This window comes from Sinocyclocheilus rhinocerous, unplaced genomic scaffold (genome assembly GCF_001515625.1).
Source record: "Sinocyclocheilus rhinocerous isolate Xijiao unplaced genomic scaffold, SAMN03320098_v1.1 scaffold1047, whole genome shotgun sequence".
Taxonomy (NCBI): Eukaryota; Metazoa; Chordata; class Actinopteri; order Cypriniformes; family Cyprinidae; genus Sinocyclocheilus; species Sinocyclocheilus rhinocerous.
The window spans coordinates 10,168-21,399 of NW_015647028.1; the positions used below are offsets into that span (position 1 = coordinate 10,168).

Sequence of the window (11,232 nt, forward strand, 5' to 3'; positions counted from 1 at the left end):
AATAATTCAGCAAGCTATTTGGCTTAAAAGCACGAGTGTTTTATACTGGATGCTGGCTGAAGGTGTTTTAGATTACGCAGTAGTCAGTGGTTTTAATTCTGGATCAGTCAGGTCAAGGTAGCTCGTTTAGAGGTCTTTTGGCATCTCCCTGTGTTCCTGTTTGGTATCGCAAATTGACTTGTGCAATTTTTTTTATTAAAAGTGCTGTAAACTACTAAATGTAATGTACAAATTTTAATTTTCTGTGAAGCTGCTTCGCAACAGTGTATCATGAAAAGTGCTTTACACATAAATAAGAATTGAATTGCAAACAATTATTAATTAATTTATTTATTTTTTGCACTATATACATTCATTGCGAATTATGAAAATTAAAAAGTACTTTTTTAGTACTTTAGTTAGTATTTATTTTTGGGTGGGGGAGTGGGGTTGAGTACCGCCACTTCTTTTTTCTCTACTTCAAGCATTGATTGCGTATCATATGCATGCCAAAGTCAATTTCTGCGTATAAATTACGCTATTGATAGGCATATTCATAAGACCGGGCTCATTTGTTTTTTTTAAATGCCATAGCTGTCACACGTTATTAGCAGCTCACAATTATTTGTTGTACCATAAATGTAACAAAAAGGTTTTTAATAAAGTTAAAGGGGTCATATGATGCGATTTCAAGTTTTCCTTTCTCTTTGGAGTGTTACATGCTGATTGTGCATAGATAAGATCCCTGAAGTTGCAAAGACTAAAGTCTCAAAACCAAAGAGATATTCTTTATCAAAGTTAAGACTCTGCCACGCCCCCCTAAAACGGCTCATTCTAACACGCCCCCACATATCTACCCCACTATGTGGAAATATTTGCATAATGCACCCAAATGTGCACGCAAAGAAAGAAGGCATGGTTTCAGTAACCGCAGTTAGTGTTGAAGCAGCCATGTCAAGGAGACGCTGTGTGTTTCTAGGCGAAAGCAAAAGCACTTTATTTAGCCTTCCGAAAGTAGATGCATTTAGGAATCTTTAAGATTACTTACAACAGAACAGCAATGCATTTTATGGACGACCGTTTCATGAACCTAGGAGAGGAGGTGTTACACCAAATACACAAAATAATGATCTTTAAAACAAGCATCATATGACCCCTTTAATGTAATGACTTGTGTTTGATGATATTCGTCTATATTTACTTTGATTTATGGAGTAATGTGGATTTCTTAACCTGATAAACTAAAAGGATTTGTTAAAATAACACAGAGCAATAACATATAGGGCCTATTTTCACATCTATGCAAATGCATATAACATATTTGTAACTTAAATAAGTAATAAAAAAGAGACAGTTATTGAACAATAAAGAGTAGTAACATTTGTACAGTCTTACAGTTACAACTGGCCCTTTGATGGCAGCCATAATGTTGAAGTGACCCTCAGTGAAAATGAGTTTGACACCCCTTAGACACTTCCTGACTGTATGCTTCTGTATGTTTATGCATTGCATCTTTTTTAGGGGGTCAATTAATCTGACCACTTGACCTGTATCAGATGGTAGAAAAAAAGTTTTATTACAACAAAGTAGAAGGAGGGATGAGAGAGAGTTCTCACCCAATACTATTTAATCATAGTTGGGTCTGTTTTGAGTATGTAGTTCACATGACATGGTTCAAGTTTTCTGTGATTGTTTAGTCAGCCTGAACTAAATCCAGCACGGCCACCCCAAAGTGCAGAACATTCTGACTTTGTGAAAAGGAATTATCTATTAATCTTACATTTCTTCATTATATAATTGCCTGATTTGTTAATATTTAAAGGAAAGCTTGCCATGGGCCACCACAGCCTAAAAAATTAATGGAAAAAAAAACAATATGTTATCAGACTTCATACAGCCATAAACTTTTTTTTATTCAATAACTATCGAAGCTTATGCTTACTGTAACATTCAAATCACAAGTCCTATAAACGTCAACCTCCTAGGGCTGGGGATATATTTAAAAAAAAACTATATCTCGATATTGTCAATTTTTATGATATTTGATATATATCTCGATATGTTTGCATTTGCTTTTAAATCATAAAAAAATTATGACAATATGAATTGTTACAAAGTAAATACAAAATGTTTAGTGCAAATTTTAGCAGTTAAAAAAATCTAGACCAAGTGATCACTTACTGCATTTTATTAAATGAACACGTGTATTTGTAACTGAAGTAGCGCAAAACAAGTACAGAAAGTGCATTCTGTCAACTTGTTTGGTGCATGCAATTCACAATTTACACTGTGCAACTGGGGGAAATAATTAAACTGGGATAAGTATTTTTTACACTTTTTTAGCTAAGAACACAAGTCTGTGAACTGTCTCTGGTTTAAGAGAAGCTCTGTGGCATGAAACTATGTTCCCCACAGACTGGTTGAGTGACACTTTAATTTAGATCGCTAAACTCCAGCTTGTTTGTTGGCGTTTCAGATCATCGCGGCGGCGCTTCCGCAATGAGGAGCGAGCGTGTGCGCATGGTTGCCAGATTGCTTAAAATAAGCAAAACACTGGGCAGAAAATGTATGCTTGTAACAGTGAAGCTCTGATTTGGGGATTTGAACTATTGATATCTGGCAACCGCACTCATGAAAGCTCGTGTAGTAGAAGCGTGTAGAGCAGTCTGCAATAACATGTTGTCTCCTTTTTTGGACGTTCGGCGCGTTCTTTTAGGAAAGTATGCTTGAATTTGAAATATTCAATATTCACAATATTTTCAAATTTTACATCGTCGTCAAAATTATTGCGATATTATCGCTAATATTCGATATATCGCCCAGCCCTACAACCTCCCACAATTATCTGACCGGCAATGGGGAAAACTGACAACACAATTTATAGAATAACATTTCTGTTCCACTGGCCTTATCAAACAGAACTGCTTGCCAAACAAACAGATAATCTTTTTGTGCAAGTTTGGTGCACAGAAATTACAATTTATCTTTAAAATTGAAAAATTACAAAGAAGCAGCTCTAATAACCTGAAAGACCAGGAAGTTTCTGGCCTTGATGAGGATTCCCAGTTTCTCCAGTTCATCACTGTATTCAGACAGACCCACCACTTTATTATTGATGCGGTACTCTGATGAGGAACCTACACAAGACAAACAGAAAGCAGGAAAATGAATGATTCTTAAGAGACAAGAGCATTCTGAACACTCCATTCTATGGCTGCACAATTAATCAGAAAATCGTCTACTCCTGTGGTCTAAAATGACCTACTTGTAGCATGTTTTTGAATCAACTGAACATTGCAGTCAATCACAGACATGTCAACTGTGCGTAGGGCTATGCTATTATTTTAATTTTAGTTTTGATTTTGACTTCCAATGATTATGAAAACACGATAATTTAGATGAACTGTGCCGCTTTCCATCTCTTTCCTTTAAAAGCAGTGTGCCGTCGCCCCTTCTTAAAAGCCCAAACTTAATGTCCAAATCAGTCAAATCATGTAACGTAGCTGTCATAAAATGCAGTCTACTGTGGGACATGCTTTATTTAAAAAAAAAAATTAAAAAAAAAGTGTTATTAAAAGCATCTGAAAAGGTCCAACCTACTGGCGTGCAGTCACTTAACGGCTGACACCTTTCTACACCAGATGAGAGTGTTTTACATTTAATTGCATCCCGAATCTTGAATCTCTTTCAAATACAGAAATTATCTTATTTATTTATCTTATTAGATTATCAATCTAATCTTATTGTGCCTGATCAATTGAAATAATGGCAAAAATTTTGCAAAGATATCAAAAATGGCAATGAGAACTCTTACATTTCAAGATACCTAAAATGTTAATATTGTAACAGTTACTTATTTTGTCATTTTGGTCAGATCGCCCACTCCTAGCATGAAGTCAATGAGTAACTGCAAATATCCGTGATCTCAATATTGTCCATAAAATCTTTTTTAGATTTCTGTCGCAATTGAGCAGCCCTAATTTTAATTTGGTCACACTTTAGTTTGGAGACCAATTCTCACTTATTAACTATGACTTTTGCCGCAATAAACTTCAAATTTGCTGCTTATTAATATTTTGTAATGTAGTTGTTGTTTTGGTATGGGGTGGATTAAGGGATCTAAAATATGATCATACAGAATAAGGCATTAAAGGCACAGTAAGTGATTTCTGGTAGCCAATGTTGATATTTGAAATCACCAAAACAAACACGCCCCTACCCCAAAAGGGTCTTGCCCCTATTTTGATAGCTCCGCCCCACATATACGTACGCAACCCAGGCAACGATTAGTTCTGTGAAACAATGCAAGTAGTTAATAGTGAGAATTGGTCCCTAAACTAAAGTGTTACCTTTAATTTAAATTATATTAATCTAGATTAATAAATCATAAGTAGAATAAAAAGGAAAAAAACAATCAACAAATACAATTTTTGTCATAATCATGCAGCCCAAGTGCCGACTACTAATTTTGTTATTGTAAAACCACAACATAATGCTTCCAAAGTGTGTGAAGTACCTATGATGATTCTGGAAAATGAAAGCTCCTGTCCATTGTCCAACTGGTACACCATGGATACGAATGCTCGGTTAGCTGCAGGTTTACCCACTGGAGCTCCATGAATCAAATCCTTCAATGTCTTTACACGCAAGTTACTGGTCTTCTCTGCCAGAACAAAGCTGATAGCATCCATGAGATTTGATTTGCCTAGGAATAAAAAGTTTGCATTAGATAAACATTTTTTTAAAATCTCAAAAAGCTTAGAATGCAAAATACAACACAATGTTACGGACAGATGTAATTCAGCACAGAATAAAAAATAAACACTGAAGAAAAAAAACTTGACAATCCTTGACTTGAAATATTCTCAAATCATGCTGGATAATAATCAATTTTAAGGGCAGATAAGATCATTGCTTTTAACATTGTGATTTGGCTGCTACTACTGAGTGTAGTGATACAAGTGATGGTTCAGTATGTTTTTGTTACAACAGATGGAACAACATAAGTAGGTGCACTTTCACTGCATCAGCCGCAAAGTGTGAAATCCACAACCCAATTGTGTGTGTGTGTGTGTGTGTGGGGGGGGGGGGGGGGATGTATATATTTGTATTTTATTTTTATTTATTTATTTATTGAATTGTTATATAACCAATAAAACTACCAATAGTCTATATTATTTTGACTGTTTAATTTGAATTGGAAAAATATGCTTTTCTATTACCTGCTATTACCTTGCTTTTTTATTATTATTATTATTAATAATAATTTATTTGTGACAGTATAAATTTTTTTAACCAGTGTATGGAAAACAAGCTAATGTGCATTCTAAAAACCTCAACACTTTGGATAATAAGGTATCATATGTTTATGGAGCCTATAAAATCAAATGCCTATAACACACTTACCTGATCCATTCGGCCCTATAATCGCTGTAAACTTGTGGAAAGGCCCGATTATCTGTCTGCCTTTGTAAGACTTAAAGTTTTCTATCTCTATTAACTTTAAGTAGCCCATGATGAATTATTTAATCCGAAGAGTTTGATAAAAATGAAATCGTCAAAATGTTAAGACCGCCGACTGCTAACGTTAGCATGAAAAAAGAGAGCGGGATAAAATTAATCTTAACTCAGAGCACGACGAATACAGACAACGACAGACTAATATTTCTCTAGAACAGCCTGCACTTCAAAGCAGAAAAAATAAAATTAAACTATTAATATATAATTGTGTTTTCGTTATAAGTAAAACAAGCAGACAGAAACCTGCTATAGCGCGCGCGCGCGATAGCTGTTCCATAAACAACACATGTCGCGAGATGTCGTCGTCTTCTTCTGTGTTTTTTTGGCGGATCGCATACCGACTTTTTAGGTGCATTCTGCCTCCTACTGTACTGGAGTGTGAAGTGACCAGTCTAAGCGTATGTGTTTTTAAACATAATGAACAAAATACACATCTATAATGGTATTGATGAATGCAAATGAACTAATATTAAGTAAGGCACGTAAACAAATAAATAATAAAATGACATATATTTGAAGAAATATAAGAGTCTCTTCATTCTGTTTCTAAAAACCATACCTCTTTATTATTCCAACAATTTTCTGAGTCTTTTTAAATTTTCATTTATTCCAATAGTGGAAAGTAGTTACAAATAAAGTCTCTTTCTTCAACTTTTGAATACAGAAAAAGATTTGTATTTTTGTCTTCATACATTTGCATTTATGAACCAAAAAAATAAATAAATTAATTAATAAATATATTTTCTAGCAAAAGTGGTCAGCGACTCAATCTTTGTCTCCGACCAATAATACATTTTCCCAGAGAATACTTGAGTAGCCTACACACACAGTCTAGGTGTACATGATGAGATCTAGATTATATACTTAAGTTCACTGTTCTTAATAAACTTTAAAACTTTAAATTTTGACCAGATCCTTGTTTTGTGTTCAACCCTTATGCTCTGTTGGAGGCCATTTGAGACCCAAATTGGCGTTTGCTGAAAATGAGATTTCATGACTTTGTCAGCACTTGCTCACTCTAAATAAATGAATAAATAGGAAGAAAGGAAAAAGATATCTGCTTGTGTTTTGATATATGTTTTGTGAAAAAGTGTGAAAAAAGTCCCACCAAATCATTCATAATAAATGAAAAAGTGAGATGGCACATGCTGCTCTCTCTTCTTTTGAAATAAAAAAATCAGCATTGTGACACAACAATGTCGACAAAGTCCACAATGGAGAACAAATGCAAACACACACATATATACACATATAACACCATGTTCAGGTTTGATTGTAATTTGTAATGTGTCATAATTGTCAAAAAAAAAGATACTTTAGTGCAAAAAAAGCTACATTTAAAAAACAAACAAAAAAACTACATCTTTTACTATACTATACATTGTACAAAAAAATTACATTTACTATAAACTTAAAAAATTAACATAAATCCTCCCAAAACTGCATAAATGTAGATGAAAAACATTAAAGTGAGTGATATTACATTAATATTACATTACAAAATTCAATACAATACAATTGTATTGAAACAATACAAAATCACAGTAAAATGTGATTTTGTAAATCATGTTACAAAATCACATTTGTCTCGGGAGTGTAAACCCTAAACGAACAGCGAATAAATGGTAATAAGTTGCTGATTGTAAATTCTGCATCCTATATTCTGTAGTTCTCTTTGTAGTTCATTCTTTTGTTTGTAGGACAGAATAACAGCACATGATCAAACCGTTTCCTTTTCTTGGCAGAGCTCGCATAATCCTGTACTGTGTTTATATATTATACGATGTGTAGAATAAAGTTTTGTATGAGCCATCCTTATTCTTGTTAAAATGATCTTCTCTACTTAAATTGTGAATAATTTTATTTTGTCTTATGCTGTTTTGTGTATTATAAAAATATCTTCCTGTTCTACTGTCCTTCCAATTTTCTTGCAAGCTGCTTCGACTATACTTTACCCTTCCATTCTGTATAATAAAACTGTAACAGTAGGATTATTCTGTTTAAGTGCCTCTTTAGCCATTTTATCATATTTTTCATTTCTTGGTATATTAAAATGTGCTGGTACCCATACAAAATGAACTATTATTCAAGTTTGTCTTAATCTAAATAATAAATTAATTGTTTCTATAAAGATAGCATTACTAAATGTTTAAAATATTTGATGGCTTATAAGTGATGCCATTGAATCAGAACAAATCACAACCTTAAAACGTATTTAACTTTTTCTACCCAACAAAGAATTGCCACCATTTCTGCAGTATATACTGAAATCCCATCTTTTGACCTCCCATATTTTCCTAGTTTGAAGTCTGTCACATAGAATGCTACTCCTGTATAACCGATCTCTGGATTTCTTGAGCCATCTGTGTATATTGAAAAGAATGTAAATAATAATAGTAATATGTCTCATAATGGTTTAAATTCTGGCACTCATAGACATGAAGAATCACAAACATCACAGCAAAAAAATCACAACAAAAATAAAAGCAAATAGTAAGAATAAAAGAAAATCCTAAAACAACACAACAGCATATGTTATTCATGTCGCAATGCATGCTGGGAGCCATGGATGAGTGCATCACCCAGAAAGCACTGCAACATGAATCTGTCAAACTAAAGCAAACGCTTATCTCCACAACGGTGTCTTCAAATTGTATTCTTTCCAATAAACATTTACATCTAAACCTCTGTTAATTCTTAATAAGAAATAAGAAATTTTTTGATGCATGACAAAAAAATTCAAACTGGTTAGTAATGTGTGAAGCAGGTGATGCTGTTTGTGGATTTGTTTAATCATCTTCTCCTGAGATCTTGGGAGATTTAATGTCTTTTATTTCAGTTGATTTCATCTAAGGCTGTGGCTGAAGTCAGTTGTAGTTCTTGTGTTTCTCTTTTCTTCAGTGATTCTGCTTGTTAACAGCAGGTGTTCATTACTAATGATCAATCAGCACTTAATTAATCACATAATTATCTCATTAACTTTAATACTGCTTCAGTGGATTTCAAAGAGTGTTAAACACCTCAACAAACAGCTTTACCAGCTTCATGCATTTCTAACCAGACTGACTTTATTTCTGTCAGAAGTCTACAGAAGATCTTATTGAGAGTTACAGCGGTTTAGAGGATGATGTTTTATTGTTTCGTTTGACGTTACCATTGTGGAGATCAGTGTTTGCTTTAGTTGGGCTCCTGACCCATGACTTCTGAACATTATTTTTTGTTTGATTGTTGTAACAGTGTCTCTAAGATGCATTAGTTTAAAATGCACAGGACAAAACTCATTCATGTTTCTCAACAAGCATTGCTGCATAAAGAAATTATGCTGCTGAGTTGCCCACTTATTTTCTTGAATTCTTACTATGTGTTTTTGTGTTGAGTTTTAGTGGCATGTTTTGTGTTGTTTACAATTGATATGTTTATTTATTTTGTGGATTGGCACCATTGTTGAGATTCATGCACTGATTCTTGATGCGTGTGTGTCTAAACTACAATGAAGCTTTTCTTTATTGAGCGATGTGTTTTAACGGTCTGTCATGATTGCTCAGCAGTGCTTGTTCACCGGTTATAGTAACAATATTCAGTAAGCGATGAGACACGGGGTAAAACCAGTGAAACAAGAGCAATCAGTGATTGTTCTTACCAACCTGTAGACAACACCAGATTTTTTTTTGCCACAAAAAACATGATAAAAAAAAACATTGTTACAGTAGTGAAAGAAAAGTCGATGTTAAAAAGTTGATGTTAAGAAGTCAATGTTCAAGAGCTCAACTAAAGTAAACACTGATCTCCATCATGGTAGTGAAAAAGAAAAAAACATTTAAACCTCTTCAACTCTCAATAAGATCTTCTGTAGATGTCTGACAGAAATAAAGCCAGTCTGGTAATAAGTGAAGCTGGTAATGCTGTTTGTGGAGTTGTTTAATCAGATCTTGAGAGATTTAATGTATTTTATTTCAGTTGATTTCATCGAAGGCTGTGGCTGAAGTCAGTTGTAGTTCTTGTGTTTCTCTTTCATTCAGTGATTCTGCTTGTTAACAGCAGGTGTTCATCACTAATGCACAATCATCACTTAATTAATCACAAAATGATCTCTTCAGCACTGCTTCACTGTTACTTTAACACTCTGTAGTGTGGACACATTAAGGCGCGGTTTCACAGACAGGGCTTAGACTAAACCAGGATTAGGCCATAGTTCAATTAGGAAATTAAAGCAATTTTTATAAACGTGCTTAGAAAAAAAACATTACTGGTGTGCTTTTTGAGACAAAACAAAGGGACTGATATATTTTAAGATCAGTCAGTGCAAGTTTCTTTCAGTTCAAACAGTTCAGACTTACATTTTAGTCAGGACTAGGCTTAAGCCCTGTCTGTGAAACCGGGTGTAAAAGTGTTAATTTAAAACTGAGGTTTTTTCTGTGGTGTTTAAAGGGATAAAGATGTAAGATGAAAAAACAGCATAAAACGTAATCTAACAGTAATAAACTGTAGAAAAACAGTAACACGCTGGCAACCAGAGCTGCCAGTAGATTACTGTTAATTCAAGGAAAAACAATTTCACTAAAATATTAGAAAATGCTCATTGAAAAAAAGTTATGCAAAGTCATGAACTGATAATGAGAGTAAATATTTAACTGAACTGTAGTAATGTGTTTTTGCACAAGAGAGATCTGTTAGTTTAATTTAGTTTTGTGGGTCACCATTGTGCTGGAGAGTAGGGCCTGTGGTTCAGTCAATGATGAGCAACATATAGACTTGAATTCTTTTCATTTGCTTAAATTGCACTAGCATAGTGCTTTTGTTAACAGAAGCACTTTTTTAAGTTTCAAATGCTTAAAGCTTTAACATAACTTCATGGGTATAAATCTCCTATAGTGCATTAATATTAGTCTTTGTCAGTGTTTTCATTCATATGTTAGAAACATTTTTCATATGGACAAGCTTTAGTCTTAACATTGTATGAACCGACTTTCTCTTACAGAGAAAAAACGTTTTCAGCATATGTGGGCTATTATTGCCTTCAGTTGCTTAGTTGCACTAACATAGTGTTATTGTTCACAGAAGCACTAAACTAAGCTTCTTATGCTTAGACACTCTAAAATAACTTCATGAGCATAAAATTCCTAACACTTTAAAATCCCTCTTTCTGCATTGCAAATTACATTTCATTTCATATGTTAGAAACATCTTTCATGAGGGCAAGTTTTAGTCTTAACATTGCATGAACCAACTATATCTTACAGAGAAAGAAGGTTTTCATCATATGTGGGCTTGCATTCTCTTCATTTGCTTAGTTGCACTAACATAGTGTTACTGTTCACTAAACTAAGGTTCTTGTGCTTAGGAACTCTAACATAACTTCATGAGCATAAAACATTAAAATCTGTCTTTCTGCATTGCAAATAACATTTCATTTCATTTGTTAGAAACATTGTTCTTGTGGGCAAGGTTTGGTCTTAACATTTCATGAACCAACTATCTCTTAAAGAGAAAGAAGGTTTTCATCATATGTGGGCTTGCATTTTCTTCATTTGCTTAGTTGCACTGACATAGTGTTATTGTTCACAGAAGCACTAAACTAAGCTTCTGGTGCTTATGCACATTAAAATCTGTCTTTCTGCATTGCAAATAACATTTCATTTCATTTGTTAGAAACATTGTTCTTGTGGGCAAGGTTTGGTCTTAACATTTCATGAACCAACTATCTCTTAAAGAGAAAGAAGGTTTTCATCATAT

The 11,232-nt window shown here is 33.8% G+C and overlaps 1 protein-coding gene across 1 annotated transcript in view; it reads right to left on the reverse strand.

The window, feature by feature from the left end:
* LOC107708318 (structural maintenance of chromosomes protein 1A-like) overlaps positions 1–5,775 on the reverse strand; it is a gene marked incomplete at its 3' end in the record, with an annotated part of 13,742 nt that extends 7,967 nt beyond the window's left edge. Inside the window, exons 1-3 of the mRNA XM_016512507.1 lie at positions 5,386–5,775; positions 4,496–4,684; positions 3,004–3,116 (exon numbers count right to left, since the gene is read on the reverse strand). Of these exons, the coding sequence (XP_016367993.1) occupies positions 3,004–3,116; positions 4,496–4,684; positions 5,386–5,494 (411 nt within the window). The remainder of the gene's footprint in view (positions 1–3,003; positions 3,117–4,495; positions 4,685–5,385) is intronic.
* Between the last annotated feature and the right edge of the window lie 5,457 nt (positions 5,776–11,232).